Source organism: Salvelinus alpinus, chromosome 16, assembly GCF_045679555.1.
Source record: "Salvelinus alpinus chromosome 16, SLU_Salpinus.1, whole genome shotgun sequence".
NCBI lineage: Eukaryota > Metazoa > Chordata > Actinopteri > Salmoniformes > Salmonidae > Salvelinus > Salvelinus alpinus.
The window spans coordinates 28,422,134-28,443,319 of record NC_092101.1 but is presented as its reverse complement, the minus strand read 5'-3'; the positions used below and the strand labels follow the sequence as shown (position 1 = coordinate 28,443,319).

Sequence of the window (21,186 nt, the reverse complement as noted above, 5' to 3'; positions counted from 1 at the left end):
TCTCTCACTCCACGGCAAGCCCGGGGAGTTGGCTCAGGTATCCAACCCGGCTTCGCCACACTCCCCTTTAGCCCCCCCCCCACGAAATTTTTGGGTGAGCCTCTCGGGCTTCCAGCCTCTCTTACGTGCTGCCTCCTCAATCCACCGCTCCTGGGCTGTGGCTGCCTCCTTCACCTCCCGAGAGCGGCGATTCTCTCCAACCCTTCCCCAGGGTCCTTTTCCGTCCATGATCTCCCAAGACCATTCCTCCTGTGTCCAGTAGTCCTGTGTACTGGGCCGCTGCTGCTCCCCGTTGCTACGCTGCTTGGTCCTGGTTTGGTGGGTGGTTCTGTAAAGGTTTTCTTCCTGGGGTGAAGGAGAGGACCAAAATGCAGCGTAGCCAGTGCTCAACATGTTTAATTTATAAGAACAAGTGAACACTACAAACAACTTACAAAATAACAAACGTGCAAAACCGATACAGACCTATCTGGTGCAGAACACAAACACAGAGACAGGTAACAACCACCCACACCGAACACAGTGAAACAACCTACCTAAATATGACTCTTAATTAGAGGAACGCAAAACACCTGCCTCTAATTAAGAGCCATACCAGGCAACCCTAAACCAACATAGAAACACACAACATAGAATGCCCACCCAAAACTCACGCCCTGACCATCACACACATACAAAACAACAGAAAACAGGTCAGGAACGTGACACTATGATTTGTGGGTAGTTGTTTTCTGTCTTTGTATTAGTTGTTCTTTTCTGTCTTTGTTTGTTTATTTTGTGGTTTAGTGTTCAGTGCATTTTAATAAAATGACGAACACTTACCACGCTGCACATTGGTCCGATCCTTCCTACTCCTCCTCAGACGAAGAGGAGATCCGTTACAAAATGTTACTAGGTAAACTCAAATGTTATGGTTTTAAGTCTGCAGCTCTATCCTGGATGGAAAGCGATCTATCCAGGAGGCAAAAATAGTTGTTTAATGTTAGATTTTCAAACAGTGAAGATATACACTGTGGTGTGCCTCAAGGAAGTTGCCTAGGCCCACTTCTCTACTCTATCTTTACTAATGATTATCTTCAGTAATGAACAAAGCAAGAGTGGTCATGTATGCTGATGAGTCCACAATGTATAGCTCAGCATCAGAATGTAATGAGCTAACAGATGTACTAAGCAGTGAACTAAGAATGGTGTCTGAGTGGGTTGATATGAACAAATTGGTGTTGAACATTTCTAAAACGAAATGTATTGTATTTGGTTCAAGATATATGCTTGCTGATGATCCCCAATTGAATTTGTCGATGAAGAGAACGCATGTAGAGCAAGTAAAAAAAAACAAAAAAAAACTACTAGGTGTCATGTTGGACGCAGCTTTATCATGGTCAGAACACAAAGATAATATTGTTATTAAGATGCTGTTACAAGAAAATGTTGAGATTATGTAACATCTAGCACACTGAATCAGGTGATTCAATCCCTGGTCCTATCACACTTAGAGTACTGTCCAGTTATATGGTCATCTGCAGGAAAGAAAGATATAATAAAAGAACATCTAATGCGATAGACTATATGACTGGACAGGAAATAGAAAGCATCAACTGAATGTTAAATGTGTTTCCTGTCAGGTATTTTAATTGTCTGTATTGTCTACTTGTTGAATGTTTGTGAAGTCTTGATTTGTGGTTGTTTGTAATGTCTTGTTAATTGGTGTTGGACCCCAGGAAGATTAGATAGTGTTACGGCGTTAGATAATGGGGATCCTAATAAAAGACAAAATAATCCTTACAAGCCCTAAACCAACAATGCAGTTTTAAGAAAATAAAGTTAAGAAAATATTTACTAAATAAACAAAAGTTTTAAAAAAATCCAATAAAATAACAATGAGGCTATATACAGGGGCGACTGGTACCGAGTCAATGTGCGGGGGTAAAGGTTAGTCAAGGTAACTTGTACATGTAGGTAGAGATGAAGTGACTATACATAGATAATAAACAGCGTGAAGCAGCAGTGTTAAAAAAAAAATTGTCCGGGTGGTCATTTGATTAATTGTTTAGCAGTCTTATGGCTTGGTGGTAGAAGCTGTTAAGGAGCCTTTTGGACTTAGACTTGCTTCTCCGGTACCGTGTGCCGTGCTGTTGCAGAGAGAACAGTCTATGACTTGGGTGACTGGAGACTTAGAATTTCTTTTGACCTTCCTCTAACACCGCCTAGTATATAGGACCTGGATGTCAGGTAGCTTGGGCGGTACGCACTACCCTCTGTGGCGCCTTACTGTTGGAGGCCGAGCAGTTGCCATACCAGGTGGTGATGCAACCGGTCAGGATGGTGCAGCTGTAAAACTTTTTCAGGATCTGGGGACCCATGCCAACTCTTTTCAGTCTCCTGGGGGGGAAAAGGCATTTTCGTGCCCTCTTCACTTTCTTGGTGTTTGGACCATGATAGTTTGCTGGTGATGTGGACACTTTAAACTCTCGACGCGCTCCACTACAGCCCCGTCGATGTGAATTTGGGTCATTACTGTAGTCCTCGATCATCTCCTTTGTCTTGCTCATGTTGAGGGAGAGGTTGTTGTCCTGGCACCACAATGCCACATCTCTGACCTCCATATAGGCTGTCTCATCGTTGTCGTGATCAGGCGTTGTGTCATCAGCAAACTTAATGGTGTTGGAGTCGTGCTTGGCCACGCAGTCGTAAGTGAACAGGGAGTACAGGAGGGGACTAAGCACGCACCAGAGGGGCCCCCGTGTTGAGGATCTTCTTTGGCAGATGTGTTGTTGCCTACCCTTACCACCTGGGGGGCGGCCCGTCAGGAAGTCCAGGATCCAGTTGCAGAGGGAGGTGTTTAGTCCCAGGCTCCTTAGCTTAGTGATGAGCTTTGTGGGCACTATGGTGTTGAACGCTGAGCTGTAGTTAATGAACAGCATTCTCACATGGGTGTTCCTTTTGTCCAGGTTGCGAAAGGGCAGTGTGGAGTGCGATTGAGATTGCATCATCTGTGGATCTGTTGAGGCGGTATGCATATTGGAGCTGGTCTAGGGTTTCTGGAATGATGGTATTGATGTGAGCAATGACCAGCCTTTCAAAGCACTTCATTGCTACCAACGTGAGTGCTGCGGGCGGTAGTCATTTAGGCAGGATACCTTCACTTTCTTGGGCACAGGGACTATAGTGGTCCCTGTGGTCTGAGAATATTTGTTATTCGAATTTTGTCATTTAGTATGCCTTGGGTCAGGGGAAATCCACAGTAGGATTCTCCCACTGTTGTATGATCGCAGCTGAACAGTGGTTCCTGATGGACAGGACAACACAGGGCCACACAGGCCCCTCCTGCCCCCTTCAGTGAGTCAACCCCCAGAGAGTTGCCTGTAGAGATGTAGGGCTCACCACATGCAGTATTACAACATAGCGATCCTTCATACAGTGGCTGGCAAAGTTTGATTGTGCAAGAGCTACAATTATCACCAGCCACCACACACACACTTCTGAGAAAAGCACAATAAAAGGAAGGTTTTTGAAAACGCAGCAGTCTGAAATGTAACCCTGCTGTTAGTCCTTCTTCAGTGTAATGGATCTATGCAGAGTCATCATACACAGACACGCACACATGCAAAAATACATACAGTAAAACACCAAACATGACTTAAATCAAAACAAAGATTAGAAAAAAGCATTTATTTACAATATTTCCTTTATTATCAAATAAGAATAACGCTTTAAAATCGATATCATTACCAGTAATTTATATCTTTACAATTCTCTTAACAGAGTAACAATCTGACTTGACATAAAGCCAACAAGTAGCAGTCCCTTGCAGCTGCTACCATGCCAACATCCTTAAACAAAAAGTCATCTTCCTTTTGAGCTGAACACATATTTTTGGGTTAACGGAACAGGTAAGAAATGTGAAAATGCATTAGATAACATTTAGCTGTATGAAAAAGTAATAAAAAAAAAAGAGGTCCAACAGGTTTTTATGGAAAATATGTTTTGCATGTTTATAGAAGTTGACCTGGTTTGTATTGTGAGGATGGTGACCGGGTGGTCCTAACCCCAGCATTGGGAATATCAAATGTACAATCACCTGTTTGACCTTTAAATTGACCATTTAATATGGTGCTGGTCCATGAATATATTCCAACAGATACAGACAGATTTATGTTTGACGAAACCTTCCATTTAACTTTGGTTACCAGAAAGTATTACTTGATAATGCACTTTCATATGAACATGAAGTTAAAAAAGAGTGAGTCAGGTGTTTGAAGTGGAAGTAGGAAATACAGACATCAGTGTACTAGATAGCCTATTCAATCATGCAACTGTGCCAGAGCCTGGCTTCAACCCCTCCCAGATCCATCTATGGCCCCAACCCTCCACGCAGAGAGTCGTCTACCACATGCAGTGCACCTTGGGAAGACATCAGATGGCTAGCAGATTGTCAGAAGCTGCCAGCGGCTTGGACGCATATCCCCTATTCATCATTATCTAAAAGATGAAGAAGGGATGGAGAGAGAGAGAGAGAGAGATGGGAAGATGCATGTTAAAACCAATGAGTCATTAGATAGGCTGTAGCATGAGAGAGTGGCTGAGTACACTCAGAGCCCCCAGGTCAAATCAGCTTTCTTAAATCTGAGGTGATGGGTGAAAAGCTGAGCACATCACTTTTGCAGTCTTTATTACTAAATTCACATTTCCATTATCCCAAGTCAGTGACCTTAAACCCTGAACACTATAAAGGTGTGAATCTGGCACCCTACAAGACAAAACGACCATAACACAACATTCAGCAGGATCACCCCCTTAGGCCCAACAGTCAAACACACTCCATTCAGACACGTAACCCTTTAAGAATCAATGGAGGCTCTAATCTTCAGCGACAGGTTAGACTAATTCCCATTACAGACAGACTTCAAGCAGCAGAGTAAAAAGAGTTTGAAATCAGAAGCCTTCAGCTTCACAGAGAGAAAGTATCCTGCCTGGTTCCATTAACATGACCCTCTCTGCCTAAATGGAAGGGCTTGAGTCACACATCAGATCAAATAAAAATGGTTCGAAAGGGAGGGAGCAAGGCTGTTAGAGACAAACAGACCAGTACTGGTCATCTAGACAGAATAAAGTGGTAAGGAGGGAGAGAAAGACAAGTGTTCGAGAGAACACAACAAAGAGAAAGCATAGAGATAGTCCAGAGAGAGCTTGAGAGCCGTCTGAAGCCTCTGCTCTCATGTCCTGGGGGAGTTCCGTTCTGTTCCATCAGACACAAATGAAACACTCCCTCTCCCCTCCCTTCTCCCAGAGTCTGACAGCTGACTTGGCACAGGGGTGAGGCGGGGGAGTGAGGGGGAGACAGACAGACAGTCTTTAGGGTGTGTTTCACGTCGACATAGTCCCTAAGTGACTGAGTAGAGCCCGTGGGGCGTGAGGGGAGAATAGGATTGGGTAGATTAGATTAAAGGGTTTATTGGCTCGCTCACGCAGTCTAGCGCTCTGGGAAAACCTGTTTAAGAGGGAATCAGCACACTGGCTGAACACAACAATTAATAGAAAAACACGTATGGGACCGTGATTTAAACATGAGGGAAAAGAGATCCATCAAAACAAAGGGGGAATAAGAGAAGGTGGGATACACACACACACACAGAGAGAGAGAAAAACAAGGACTCTGATACTAACCCTCTTGGTAGGCTCCATCAGCCATGACCAGGTGAAGGATGTTGGGGTACAGGTGCTGGTGCTCAGTCCCCAGGATGTTCAGTACCATGTCGGGGCCCATGTCGATGTTCTCATCCTCATCTTCATGAATTGCCTTTAAATGGTACAATGACATCATGAAAATTCAATGACCATGTGTAATTGCTGTATGATAGATAATGAATGACTTCTAGAGGGTAAGCAGGTCCCATCCATACCTTGATCTTGTTGTAGGCCTCTATAAAGTTCTCAAAGCCAATCTCCTGCTCCAGGTTAAACCGCAGCTCCTCCAGACGGCTGAATATGCTGTCCTGCTGTTCAGCCGCACCGTCCTCCTCCTCACCACTGTCATCTGTTGTTCACACACAATCCTATTGACAATCTGCTTCTGGCTGCATGCATTGTAGCTACAGTATTGTGCATGTGGATGAAGGAAGGATTACTAATGTACCCGATTGCCATTCTTCATTGAGCTGGCTCTCACTGCTGTGGTGCTCCTCTTCTTCCAGTCCGTTGGTGAGTGTGTGTCCTGCCTCTTCATCACCTGGACTCCCATTAGAACCCTCCTCCTCATCCACAGCCATCCCGTTCAGCTCCTCCTCATCATCTTCATCCTCAGCAGGGTTGCCGTTAAAGCCATCGCCTCCCTCTTCCTCTGGAGGACTACCAGAGTTAGAGCCAGATCCCCCCTCATCTTCCTCGCTGCGCTCCTCCTGCAGGAGTCTCTCCATGGAGGCCCTTAGCTCCCTCAAGTCATCATCCTCATACACACTGAGAGAACACAGCTCATAGTACTCATAGCATGTCATGTTTTCAAACTGCACAAAGCATGTTCCACAAAACACAGAGAAGTGAAATTGGGTTTCTATGTATTATACATATACTCATTGTGTGTGTGTGCGCATGTGTAGTGCAATTAGTGTCTTACTCTTCAGTCTCTGATTGTTCATCCTCTTTGGCCTCTTCTTCATCCTCTTCCTCCATGTCCTCTATATCCAGATTGTTGTCGTTGTCAGGGGCAACCGCCCCGTTGGCCCCTCCTGCGTCTTGTAGAGAGCTGAACAGTCTGCTGAGGTCTGGTAGAGAGCAGGTACGCAGCATCTGAGGACAAACAGTAAAGCACCGGTCACACACCCACCATGACTAAATAAATATTACAGATGCATATTTTTAGCACCAACTTTACTTTTTTTTTTAAAGTTTGCACCAGGATTAGTTTTTTTGTTGCCATAAATAAGTTGTAGTGCAGGTCAGGTGCCCAGAAGATCAAGGAAATTAATCAAATTGTAGTATGTGAAAAATGCCTTTAACCTGGGGCCAGTTGAGGTGTCAGTTGGAGCATGTTCGAGGACATGTGTGCCAGGTGTGTGTACATGCGTGAGGCTGGCCAGTGGAGTGGCCTCTGGTATGATGACACATCAGGGATGTGGAAGAATTGCATTAATAACGCTTTGTCCAGGGAGAGCCATCGCTGAAAACACATACATGCAGGGCTCAAAGCTGGACCAGAGTACACACACGGATCAAAGTTGGAACTCTGACACACCCATCCCTACAAAAAACAACAGGGAGCTTCGCCTGTCTCTCTCTGCACCTCTCTCCTCCGTCCCTGATGGATGTTATGAAAGATAAATAGTCTCTCTCATCATGCCTTCTTCCAGACCATGTGATTAATATGACTGGCTCCATTCCAAAGCCCTTCATTAATAAAGACTGAATCAAAACCTAAAAATACTACAGAACCTCCACATTTCACCAGGCACAGGCCGAATGGTCAGAGTACATTTCCTAAACATCTACCACAGCTGAACATCACCGTAGAGGACAGAATAAAAGATCATATTAGATGGAAGTACAGATCTTGTCATGTGATTGATATAAAATACTGGCTGATAGAAATTAACCAGACAATTTCATTCACCTCTGAAAGATGTTGTTTGTTCATTTTATAAAGGAGAAAATGCTTATTATTTGTGTTGTGTTCTATAATAAGAGGATGTTCAGGGTCACCATAACAGTGCGATTATGTTTTTAGTTATTCATAATTATTTAGCAATTCCACATCCATTCATTCTCCTTAGTTCTTATCTCCAGTCTCCTTGAGGAGAAGTGTTGTTCACCTTTGGGTTGTTGGCATCAAACTGGCCGGTGGAGAGGCCGATGAGGAGGGCGTTGTGGTGTTTGGAGCGGAGAGGAGAGACGGAGCGTGAGCGTGAGGCCAGAGAAGAGGACGAGTCCTCCATGGACGACTGGGCTGACATAAGAACCAGAGCTGCAGTACGGCGGTGGGCCGGCGAGGAGCACAGCTTCACAAACAGAGGTTCCTCATACACAGGTGCTATACCTAGAGGGAGGGAGGGAGGTGAGTATGGGACACCAAAGGCAGTTTAGTTCTAGAAGTGTCTCTCTCAGCTTACCGGAGGATTCAGGTTGCTTCTCTGCTTTCTCCCCAACATCTTTGGTTTCTGCTGGTGTTACTCTGCCCTCTGGTGGCCTAATAGGAGAGTGATATACAAAATCAAGACATCATTCTTGATAATTGAGTTTCATGAACATTTCTTAAAACCACTTAGATGTCAACACCCCTGTTTAGGGGACCTGCGTGGTTCTGGTACCAGTTCCGACCGACATTTTCAATTATAAATCGATCTGGTTCCCACAGACACAGTATATTTTTGTGAAATCTAGGATGTGAAATCTGAAAACACTTGAAGCTGGGATGTCACTCCTACCATTTAATTTTCTCTTCCAATTGTCCATCAACTCCTGGCTGAACCATATGTACCAGCCACTGACAAAGCAATTGCCTGCAATCCTTACATCGTAGTGCAACAGGAGAGCGTTATTTCATCCCTATAGCACATTCAGATGTTGATTTATAGCCATTAATCTAAAATAATTTCACTTTGTTTGTCATAGATGAGTTCCTAATTAGTTTTGGAAGCCAAGATAGAGATCTGTGTGACGTTCACAGCAGTGGGGGGCGGATGTTTTGATCAAGAGAGACCTTGAACACTAAACATACAAATCTTATAGTTAGTGGTTTTCTAATTTGATTATACTATATTAAGAAAGCAGATGAGCAATTTCAAGCCTTATTCATACAGTTTTGTTGAATAGGAAATACGTCATAAAATATTTCATATTTTAACTGTGTACTTGAGCGCAGCATTACTAGTTATTGTTTATGGTGCTCTCATTATAATTGCTTCTGGGAATTACGTAGATTACATTTTAGGATACATGTAGTTACATAAATTAAACACTCAATATTATGGCTAAGCTTCATTACAGTTCAAGTCACATATTAGTCTAAAGGTACAGGTTTTTAATCCAATGTTCATTTATGGCAATGAAAATCACATTAGGTCTTGATTAACTAAACCTATTCTTGGATTAGATTTCTGTAATCCAGCTCCAGTGGGGAGCCAGCAAACCCTCACCCCAGCGGCAGGGCTCGTTTCTCCCAGGCCTGCACTACTCCAGCTGGGGAATTTGAGGCCTGCTTTGGGCCCTCCTCCAGGACCACTGACTCCAAGTCTGCTGGATCTGGAGAGAACAAGAGAACATCTAACTGAGTGATTTAGGTGGTGTTCTATAATACACTGACTGCATGTCTCTGGATGAAGAGTGTCAGTATCTGACAACCTGTATAGTATGTAACCCACTCACTCACCCTCCATCTCTATCGGTTTGGGTGGGGTCTTTAGCATCTCTTCTAATATAGCCTGCCTCTTCTCCTGACCCGTCACGTCTACTGAGATCGTACCCTCTTCCTGAACTTCGACCTCTGTGTTCTTAACGACAGACATCACAGCAGGTGGGCTTGCCTCTGAATGCATCACTTCCTTAGTTCCACTCACACCAACCATCTTAGCCGTCTGATTCACGTTGTCTGAATGGGAACCAATCAGAATCATTAGTACTTAGACGTTGAGTCTGTACGGAATGTGGTTGGTAATGGTAAGTGTGTGTTGGTGGGTAAATTAAGGACTCGCCAGTGTGTTTCTCTTCACAGATGTTGACATTCCCCAGCAGCTGGGTAAGAGGCTGAAGCTCCGCCTCCTGTAGAACTCTCAGCACCTGAGAATCCGGGCTCCGCCCCCATGCTTTTCTAGGGGCGTCGTCCTGTAGCACATCCATCCGAATGACCTCACCCACTGTCTGTTCTACAACATGCACAAACAGATATCTATTAGTATACATGTAGATATAGTCTGGATGTAGGAGATATTGTGCTGGAATGCATGCATCTAGGTTATTCACCAGCGGTCCTGATACAGGTATCCTCTAGGGTTTGCTGAGCTACAGAGAGAATAGACGGAGATCCAGCCTCCCATTTCTTCCTGTCCCCACCAGAGGGCGGTCTCTCCTCTGGAGACAGAGCCTGAGAGCCTGGGGAGAAGGAGAGCAAGAGAGATGGAGCTCAGAATCAAAAGGGTGAGAGTAAGGATCCACGGTTCTCGTCAATCCAGCAATTCAAACAGGTCCTAGTCCTTTCTATAGCGAACAAGATTCTGTTTAAGAGTCCGGTTCTAGGAGACAGATGGTATAACTCACCAGTCGTTCTGATACAGGTTTCTTCTAGAGTCTGCTGAGCTACAGAGAGAATAGACGGAGCTACAGCCTCCCACTTTTTCCTGTCCCCACCAGAGGACGGTCTCTCCTCTGTGATAGGCTGGCTCTGCTGGGGGGTGGGGCATAGTACTTCTGGGGGTGTGGCTGACACCTCCTCCTCAGGGCTCTGGGCCTTCAAGTTCTGATTCAGTCTTCGGAGAATCTCCTTCTTCTCACTCTGAAGAAATCACCAATAAAACCAAACATATAGTCACTGTCTTACTATAAACCAAAAGGCACTGCAACCAACTAGCCTCAGTGTAAAATAGTCATTTTGTGAAGCAGCACTGTGCTGTATTGGAAGTTATTGACCAAACTCACCTTAATGACGTCCGTTTTAGGTAAGTCATCTTTAAAAGAGCTCTGCACAGACGCAAGCTGCTGGGAGACACAAATGGGAGAAAAAAAGCATGTGTAATAAAAATTGAATAATGGAGTAAAATAACTGTGAAAGCTTTAAGTGTTTACTGACTGCTCCAACGTCCTTCAGAGCAGAAGTCATGGAGATGACAGTGGTGGAGGGTTTGGATGCAGGCTGGGCTCTAGCTACAACGTCCTGTACAGGGAGGGAGGGGCCAGGCTGAGGGGGAGGAGCTAGCTCTACTGCTACACCTCCTGCTACCATGCCAACCTTCACGCCTCGAGCTGCAAGCTGACAAAAACACACCACAATCAATGTTAGTGATTTTAATCCTACACATGCTGTACATTTGTAGCAGATGAGCTTGAGGAGTATGGGGACTTACGTGATCCTCCCAGGCTCTCTTTTCTCTCTCATAGGCCTCTCTCCTCTTTTTCTCTAGCTGCTCCTTCAACACAGCAGCACGGGCCTGCGCTTGGGCCTTCAGGGCTTCAATCTTCTTTCTCCTCAGCTCTGTCTCCTCACAGGACTCCTTGCTGTCTGAGCCATCACTGTCGTACTGGATTGACCACCCGAACAACCAGATGATGTCACCATTACCCGCAAACAAAAATGCCAAAACATGACAGAAGTTCAGAGGCTGATTAAAAGGATGTTATGCTGATGTGTTCTAAAAGGGTGGAAGGATACCTTCACTCCTCTGAGGCGTGCTTTGATCTGCTGTCTCTCATTGAAGTTCTGTAGCCTGATCTGCCTCAGCCGGGACAGGTACTCCTGAGAACATAACTGCAGAAGTTATACTAACACGCAAAACAAAGAGTTCACATATTGCTAAGAGGCTACAGCACGGATCAGACTCACACAGGTTACACATCATGACACAAAGCTATACAACATACACAAACTGATGACAAAATAATCCACTAAAATGGTTTCCTATAACAAATGACATGTAAGAACCGACGTAAAATCAGTCATCCACATACTTGACACGGCAAGAAAGATATTGGTGCAATATATAAAAACAAAGCTTGAGTTACTCAAACACCTAAAAAGGAAACACTGTAGTTACTTGAGATTAATTTATTTCATTTTTTAAAAATGCTCAAAAAAAGGGACAACATATAATGTGCACAAAAATATATGTTATGGAAAGGGAGAAAAAAAAATATTACTGGTGCACCAAATGTATGAGGTCTGAATCACACTTGTGCTTTGACACACACCTGGTGACACAGTACATGCAGTAAAGGGAGTCGGACACTGGGAGGTGCTGCTGGGTGACTTTGACTGCAGAGTTACAGGAATAATCCAATCAAAAAATATACAGTCCCAAAATATTAAGAAAGTCAGCAATCAGGTTTTCAAGAGCGTTTTGCATCATGATGATGTGGCAAGTGACAACTTGCTTTTGAAAGTCCATCTTGAAAACTTGATTGCTGACATGCAAAACATTTTGGGACTGTATAAACAGTCGATTAATGAACGAAATACAAAAGATAGTTTTTAAGTGGATTATTCCTTTAAGGGGGTGTGTCTGAGTGTAGTGTCATGCAGACACAACTGAAGAGGGCAAGCCAAACCCAGGCATGTTGTTATGAGTGAGGGATCAGATGGGGTGAGGCCGGCTGGACATCCAGAGCTGAGAGCTGGGCTCCTACCTCCTCCTCTTTGTTGGGTTTGGGCCTGCTGTAGCTGGACCGACCATAGATGGCTGCCAGGTTTTGCCGGGCACCCTGTTCACCGTTCAATTCAACCACATTTCACATGTATAAAAATTTGCTGCATTTTGTCCAAACTCCGGTAAGCATGCAATTCAACCTTGATTCCAGATCGACACTTTGGTTATTAACCATGACCATACAACAACCCCGCTATCCTTTGTGAGAACTTAACAGACTTTAAAGAGCCATCCCATTGTTCAGTGAGCAGCAGTATAGAAATGAGGGGCAGGAAGGAGAACACGTACCAGCTGTCCCTCAGCGCGGACCTTGTTCAGCATGGCATCTCTCTTACGCTGCAGAAACTCCTGAACCTGATTGGCCCGTTCAGCTGCTGCGTGACCCCGTTGCCTGGAGACAGTTGGAGAGGAAGTTATTTAATTGACTTAGTATTGATACAACGTTGTATATCGTAACTAATAAATATGATCCAATATCAAGCAAAGCTTTACTGCCAGTCAGAGACAGAGCAATGTTTTCTAGAATGGTTTGTGACCAACCACGGACCTGCTAACATGGGTTTGTTTGGTGACATGCTCTAGCCTCCGTAGCTCTCTCTTCACCGCATCAGGGTCTGGGAGACGAGCAGGGCCATTGGGCAGCACTGAGCTGGCAGCAGCTGGCACACCCCTTACACATACAAAATAACACAATCAATCAATCAGTCACCTGAGTCAATAAATTACCCAAAGGAAATGATGGCTGAACCCACCTAACAGGAGTGTCTCCTCCTGCTGTGAATACCTCTCTGGCACCCTCTTTGGGCTGAGGTTTGGCCAGCTGGTCCAGAGCAGCATGGTAGTGTTCATACGGGCCCCTGCTAGGGGAGAGCGGGGCAGGGCCTGGGGTGGGGCCCTGGGCAGGACAAGGAGCAGGAAGCAGGGGCTCTGGGACAGGAGCTGCAAACCCAGCCATCATACCACCACCTCCTAAAAAACACTGGTGACAGATAAGACAGTGAGTTAGAGAGGAGAAGCTTTGATTGATGATAAAACATCTCCACTGTAGTGAGACTAATGAAGTGAAACCACAGTAGATGATGATTATGAAGGGGGGGGGGGGGGGGGGGGGGTCATTCTGTACCTTCCTCTCTGGACTGCTGCCTCCACTAGAGCTCAGTACGTGCCTCCAGCCCTGCTCTCGAGCTCGGTTGATCCGGTTTATCTGGGGGTCAAAGTTCACTAGTCACTATGAGCATTACATTAAATGCTTAAGTTTGATCGTCACTACTGCAATGTCATAACGTTACATAGTGTAAATAACTACTGTTTACGGTTATTACATTTACATTTAAGTCATTTAGCAGACGCTCTTATCCAGAGCGACTTACAAATTGGTGCATTCACCTTATGATATCCAGTGGAACAACCACTTTACAATAGTGCATCTAACTCTTTTAAGGGGGGGGGGGGGGGGTTAGAAGGATTACTTTATCCTATCCTAGGTATTCCTTAAAGAGGTGGGGTTTCAGGTGTCTCCGGAAGGTGGTGATTGACTCCGCTGACCTGGCGTCGTGAGGGAGTTTGTTCCACCATTGGGGTGCCAGAGCAGCGAACAGTTTTGACTGGGCTGAGCGGGAACTGTACTTCCTCAGAGGTAGGGAGGCGAGCAGGCCAGAGGTGGATGAACGCAGTGCCCTTGTTTGGGTGTAGGGCCTGATCAGAGCCTGAAGGTACGGAGGTGCCGTTCCCCTCACAGCTCCGTAGGCAAGCACCATGGTCTTGTAGCGGATGCGAGCTTCAACTGGAAGCCAGTGGAGAGAGCGGAGGAGCGGGGTGACGTGAGAGAACTTGGGAAAGTTGAACACCAGACGGGCTGCGGCGTTCTGGATGAGTTGTAGGGGTTTAATGGCACAGGCAGGGAGCCCAGCCAACAGCGAGTTGCAGTAATCCAGATGGGAGATGACAAGTGCCTGGATTAGGACCTGCGCCGCTTCCTGCGTGAGGCAGGGTCGTACTCTGCGAATGTTGTAGAGCATGAACCTACAGGAACGGGTCACCGCCTTGATGTTAGTTGAGAACGACAGGGTGTTGTCCAGGATCACGCCAAGGTTCTTAGCACTCTGGGAGTTATACTACCCCCACTGTCAAGGAAGGCCCTAAAAATTGTCAAAGACTCCAGGAACCCAAGTCATAGACTGTTCTCTCTGCTACCGCATGGTAAGTAGTACCGATGCACCAAGTCTGGAACCAACAGGACCCTGAACAGCTTCTATCATCAAGTCATAAGACTGCTAAATAGTTAACCAAATAGCTACCTAGACTTTCTGCATTGACCCCCTTTTGCATTTGTTTGACGCATCACATACGCTGCAGCTACTGCTTATTATATATCCTGTTGGCTAGTCACTTTACCCATATGTACCCGTGTACTTCAATTACATCATACACCTGCACATCGACTCTGTACTGGTGAGTACTGGTGTTCCCTGTATATAGCCAAGTTATCGTTACTCATTGTGTATTTATTCCTTGTGTTGTTATTTTTTCTATTATTTTTCTCTCTGCATTGTTGTGAAGGGCCCGTAAGTAAGCATTTCACTGTTAGTCTACCACTGTTGTTTACAAAGCACGTGGCAAATAACATCCGATTTGACTCACCTTTTCCCTCTCATATCTCTTCATCTGTCCAGCATTCAACAGAAACATCTGAAGAACAAATAAAGATGAACAATCTGAAGTTTCATATTTCAGATGTAATACAGTATATCAAATGCTAGACACCCAGCTGACCTGCTCCCTCTGTTTCCTCTCTTTCTCGATCAGCTCCATCCTTTTCTTCCTGGCACCCTCCTGTAGTGTAAACACAATAGTCAACATGAAACCATGAACTTACTAAGACGCAAGAGGTTCACTGCTATAGAACAGGTATACAAGGAGGGGGGAAAAAGAGCCCTCTTTAGGCAGGTTAGGAGAAAGAGGGGTGTAGAAGAGGGAGGGCTATTCAAACTGTCTGGAAAAGGAGAAGTGGGGGGCTGCACTCTGTTTGGATGAGTGATGATGAGGAAGAAAAAAAAGGATGTACGTCAGGAGGGAACTTTATGTGGGTGGGTTAATGGAAGGAAGAAAAGGAGGGAGAGATCCAGGGGTTAATTCAGGTTACAGGAGGCGCTCTCTCTGTTGTAGCTACCTCATATTTCCTCCTCTCTTCCTCCACTCGACTCACTCTCCTCTGGGGTGCTGCTGGGAGGGGGACGGGGGCCTGAGCAACATATAACACTGGGGTTCAGACTCAGAGGACACACAGACACACACATGCCCCACTGAGGTGTAACATGACAGACATCTTCATAACACACATTCATAACCAATATGAATAGATCTGTCTCAGTGGAGGGGCAGTAGAAAATGATGCACGGCCAGTATAGGATCATCCTGTTGAGAAGGCTGAAAGACGTCACTGGCTCTCCTCCAGTACTAACCATCTTGTGTTTGACGGCTGGTTTCCGCTCGGCAGGTTTCATGGCTGCATCTGAGGCTTTCCTGACATTTAAAGGCACTCCATATTTGGCGGCTGGTTTGGTGATCTTCTGGGCTGGGGTTAGGGGCATGGGAGCAGGGGCGCGACGCTTGGCTAGAGAGGGTAGGAAAGATACTATATTACAAAGTTGAGGTTCTTGGTGTAAGAGTGAGGCATGTGTATTCATTCAAATGTGTTAGCATTTTATGTGGTGTGTGTGTTTACCTGATGCCGCCTGCGCCACACCTGCTTTAGGCTGCTTGTGGAGGAAGCTATGGCTGAATTCCTGAGCGATAATCTGAGTGGGAGAAAACCAAACGTCATATTGTTGTGCTGAAAAGACTAGATTCACAGTGTATGTATCATACTGTCAAAGGGCTAATAGTCCCTGGGACCCTGTGTGTGTGTGTGTGTGTGTGTGTGTGTGTGTGTGTGTGTGTGTGTGTGTGTGTGTGTGTGTGTGTGTGTGTGTGTATATCCTACCTCTGGGGTGAGGAACCTGAAGATTCTGTGGGAGAGGAAGGGTTTGTCGAGGATAGAGCTGACAGAGGGTCTCTCCCGGGGGTTGCGTCTGAACAGCTGGCCCATGAGAGAGCGTAGGTCCTGGGAGTAGTGGGTCGACACAGGGGGGTACGAGCCCCGGATGATCTTCAGAACCAGGTTCTTCATGTTACCTGCCTCAAACTAAGAGAGAACACACACGGTATTCTTCCTTAATAACTAAAATAGCAGGCCAGACACGACCAAAGGGAATGACTGATTACACTAATGGCCTCTTCTGACATTACGAATAGTGGTCCTGTGTGGCTCAGTTGGTAGAGCATGGTGCTTGCAATGCCAGGGTTGTTGGGTCAATTCCCACAAGGGACCAGTACAAAAGTCTGAAAATGTGTGCACTCACTACTGTAAGTTGAATCAAATCAGATTTTATAGGTCACATATACTTATTTAGCGGGTGTAGCGAAATGCTTGTGTTTCTAGCTCCAACAGTGCAGTAATATCTAACAAGCAATTAACAATTTCACAACATATACACACAAATCTAAAGTAAAGGAATGGAATTAAGAATATATAAATATTAGGCGAGCAATGTCAGAGCGGCATAGACTTAGATACAGTAGAATAGAATTCATATAAGATGTAATGCAGAATATGTAAACATTCTTAAAGTGACTGTCGCTCTGGATAAGATTGTCTGCTAAATAACTCAATGTAAATGTAATTAATATTATTAGACCTTTTTAGAATTAAACAGACCACGTACTCAGCAGATATGATCAGCACATAAAGCTTTATGTGCCTCAATACTGCCAAAACTAAACTAATGGTGTTTTCTAAAGCAAGAAATAGACCTCTGAACCTTTCACCTATTACTACCTGTCAGGGCAAGGAGATTGAGGTTGTAACCTCATATAAATATCTTGGAATTCTAATTGATGACGGCCTCTCTTTTAAATTGCATATTCAACAACTTACAAAAAAATTGAAGCGGAAATTGGGTTTTTATTTTAGGAATAAGGCCTGTTTTTCTTTTGAAGCCAGAAGGAGGCTAGTATCAGCTACATTTATGCCTTTACTAGACTATGGGGATATTTTATATATGAATGCTTCCACTCAGTGTTTGAGATCAATTGACACCCTTTACCATGGCACTTTGAGATTTATTTTAAACTGCAAAACCCTTACGCACCACTGCACTTTGTATACCAGGGTTGGCTGGCCTTCTCTAGTCACTCGTAGGCTCAGTCACTGGTATAATTTTATTTATAAAGCTATTTTGGGTTTACTACCTTTTTATTTGGGCATTTTTATTGTTCAGAAATGTGGTGGGTACTCTCTTCGTTCGCTGGACTTTATCCTGCTAACTGTTCCAAATGTCCGAACTGAATTTGGTAAAAGGGCTTTTATGTACTCTGCGCCATCGTCTTGGAACGCCTTACAAAATACTTTTAAACTGGAAGAACTTGTACTGATTGGAATTTTTAAATCACTGATGAATGATCTTGAGACTGATTCCCTGACCTGTCAATGTTTTTAATTTGCTGTTTTTGATTTTTGTTATACTCTTGTGAATTCTATGGTTTTTACTAGATTACTTGTAGTTTTTCATGTTGTTTGTCTGTAATTTTTGTAATGACTTGGTGCTGTCTATCTTGGCCAGGACGCTCTTGAAAAATAGATTTTAAATCTCAATGTGCCCTTCCTGGTTAAATAAAGGTTAAATAAAATGTTTTAAATTAAAAAAGACTCTGAAACACAACTGACTGCAGAGAGAATCATCATGCATTATATATGGGAGAGAGTGAGCGTTCGTATTGTGCCTGCCCCAGGTTCACTCTGTTACTGACTTAAAACACACCTAAATAAGCGCACACACACACACACACACACACACACACACACAAATACTTACTGCATGCTTTAGCGTGCACATTTCATACAGGACACACCCCAGGGCCCAAACATCACTGGAGGAGTGAAAGAGAAAGAGAGAGAGAGCATACAGATGGAGAGAGGAGGGATAAGTTCTCTGGGATTGTTACATTACATTCTCGCTCACACAGTTTTGCACATACACTATTGCTAAAGATGCTTTTCTACACATTAGATAACGTGGAAAGAAAGGCACTCCTGTTAACAAGAAGACAACCATAGGCTGCTGTAGTGTGAGGCTGCATGCTACAGTTCATTAAGACAAATACAGACTCATGTAACTGAGGTTGATTAGATTACATGATGCATATTTAAATAGGTTAGAATCAATACAGGTGTCCTGCTCAGGACTCTGGATGTACACCAGCCAGTAAGTTGACTCCATAAAGGCTATACATGACGCCATTACATAATCATGGTGGCAGAGGCCACCATACACCTCAATGACTGCATTATTCTGAGTGTGTGTGACAAATTAACTAATAATTTGTACAATTAAGGTGATTCAACTCTGCACCTTTTAAATGGTAGGTACAAACTCATATTGACATACACAAAGAGAGAATCCTAAAAGTTCACATCCCATCATGAGACAATGCCCCCTCAACCAGACATGGGTGCAGGTTACCTTTTGTTGTTGTACGGTTTGTTTTCACAAATCTCAGGTGACAGGTAGTATGGCGTCCCGATACATGTCCTGGCTAGCTCCACAGTACTGAGAAAGAGGATTGTGGAGTTACTGAAATGGAGATGAACATTGCAAAGAAGTTGCCCCTTTTTTCACTAAACACAGGATAGATTCTTTAGTATGTTGTATGACTCACCTATTCAGCACCCTGGCAATCCCAAAGTCTCCTAGCTGTATGGTTCCATCTTTGGTCAGAAATATGTTCTAAAAGTTCCAAACCATATAAGTATGATGAGTAATGTGTACTACAATATGCTCAAAATTCAGGGGACAGGGTCTCTAACTTCTTATTTACCTGTGATTTGATGTCTCTGTGGAGGATCTTACGGTCATGTACATGCTTCAAGGCGAGGCATATCTGCACCAACCAATCCAGGATCTATTAAGATACAGACAGAGTCAAAGCATGTTCATGCCCTCCATCCATCCATGACAAAAATCTGTCTGTGGGGTGGGGGCATTTTCACCTGCCTCTATTGTGTTTTACCTGCTCCTCAGGGAACTGCACTCCTTTCTGAGAGTTGATCGTCTTGAATAGGTCTCCTCCCTCACAGTAATCCATTACGATGTACAGACATCCACACTCTAGAAAACGCACAGAGAGAAAGCATTGGTTCAACCAACCTGTCTGTGTTACACTGTGCTAGAAGACACACAAACCTAATTATTAGATCTCCCTGGCCAGGCTGAAGTTAAACACACACTACAGGATTGAATCAGGAGGGAGAGGTCTGTCTAGCTCTAGTTTTATTAATGAGCCAGGCAGATAATCTACTTATTTTCTGGAAGCTGCTGCCAAGTCTCACACACCAACTGAGATTCATCACGTTGCTTCATCAGAAATCACACCACAGGTGAAGGGCTCTGTATATTACAACCCTAAAGTCTCAAGAAAATTGATATAGGCATAGAGGCATTCTGGCCATCACTGCTGACTATTGACCTCTGAACTGGGGTCACTGGACTGCATGGTGCACAGGTTGTTGTTTACCTTCAAAGGACTCTTTGTACTGGACGATGTTGGGATGGCTCATATTGGCCAGAACAGCCACCTCTTTACGGGACTCCTGTCTCTCTTTACTAGACATCTGCCATAGAAAGTGAGACAAAGGGAGAGGAAAAGGAAGACATTGATAATATCATATTATGGGTGGAATATAATTTTCATAACATCATGTAGGGCTAAATGGTGATTATGTCATATACGGTTCTCTGTAGCTTACCCGGGAGATGCCAATCTCTTTGATGACATACTGTTTTGCATCCTCCCTGGATTTGACGAGAATTGCCTTCCCGAAGGAGCCCTCCCCAATCTTCCTCACCTTTTCATATTTATCCATGTCTCTGAAACAGATGACTCCTCATTCTGGGGCTGGTAGGACACAAAAACACACCGTTTTTTTACTCACCACCAAAAGTATGTGGTCACACATGGAACGTTTTCAGAAGAACTACCTTTGGGCTACTGTACTATTCTATAAACCACTGTGTAAGGATATATGGGCTGCCTGCTTTGTATTCGTTGTCCATTATTGATGTTGATGATGATGATTCAAGGAGTAGAGTGTAGTGGTGCAGGTGTAATAAGTTTCCATCATTTAAAGCTTACATCATTAATACTAATTTACACGAGACCCTCTATGTTTACCCCCTCCGCCCCAAAATACATGATTTGCTCTTTCTTGTGCCTTCTTTTGATCGAATGCTGTCAATGTTGGGCTACATTATCATGAACAGTTCTCATTCCCATGCTATGATGAGGATGGGCCTGCTGGACAGTGCTAGCAGCTAGCTAGTTGACAGCCTGGCACCTAGGAGGAGGCTGAGAATGATAGCTCTCAAAAACACCAGCCGTGAATTTGAATGAGAGTTTGACAGCCACTAAAAACAGGCTCCGTTGTCAGTCTGTCAACACACGTTCTGAAATCGTAGAAATTTAGCTCAAATGTACTTACCACTAAGATATTTGATGCATCGTATCAGAGATCTCCGTACTGCCACAAAATGCCACTTGCGCTCTCTATCTAACTACTTTGGTGCAATGCTTTCGTTTCATTGGTCCACTCCACCAAATTCCCGTTCCTAGCGGCTAATAAAACAGTCAATCAAAAAGTAAGCCGGAGTACTGGGTCGTCACTAGTTACCACATCCACAAAGTCATAAACCCCGCCTATTGCTAAAATGTATTAAAACTAACCCTAAACCTAAAATTAACCACACTGCTA

General features: G+C 44.3%; 1 protein-coding gene across 7 annotated transcripts; it reads right to left on the bottom strand.

The window, feature by feature from the left end:
* Positions 1–3,654: 3,654 nt before the first annotated feature.
* On the bottom strand, positions 3,655–21,028 carry nek1 (NIMA-related kinase 1). 7 transcript variants are annotated; one of them, XM_071345753.1, is made up of 35 exons: positions 20,917–21,028; positions 20,185–20,333; positions 19,953–20,049; positions 19,449–19,546; positions 19,257–19,340; positions 19,098–19,165; positions 18,902–18,988; positions 18,254–18,308; positions 16,324–16,524; positions 16,066–16,138; positions 15,803–15,954; positions 15,511–15,582; positions 15,114–15,173; positions 14,982–15,029; positions 13,465–13,545; positions 13,094–13,320; positions 12,889–13,011; positions 12,630–12,732; positions 12,322–12,396; positions 11,351–11,446; positions 11,046–11,219; positions 10,772–10,951; positions 10,621–10,680; positions 10,243–10,477; positions 9,949–10,077; positions 9,681–9,851; positions 9,359–9,577; positions 9,126–9,231; positions 8,100–8,176; positions 7,803–8,026; positions 6,611–6,783; positions 6,134–6,453; positions 5,901–6,034; positions 5,665–5,797; positions 3,655–4,479 (listed from the first exon to the last, which is right to left on the bottom strand). In XM_071345753.1, exons 2-35 carry the CDS (start codon positions 20,299–20,301, stop codon positions 4,466–4,468), a joined length of 4,266 nt encoding a protein of 1,421 aa, XP_071201854.1. In that variant the 5' UTR covers positions 20,302–20,333; positions 20,917–21,028; the 3' UTR covers positions 3,655–4,465. The 7 variants fall into 7 exon arrangements, with proteins under 7 accessions (XP_071201854.1, XP_071201855.1, XP_071201856.1 ...); XM_071345754.1 differs by having other exon boundaries at positions 10,621–10,677; XM_071345755.1 differs by having other exon boundaries at positions 11,351–11,434.
* Between the last annotated feature and the right edge of the window lie 158 nt (positions 21,029–21,186).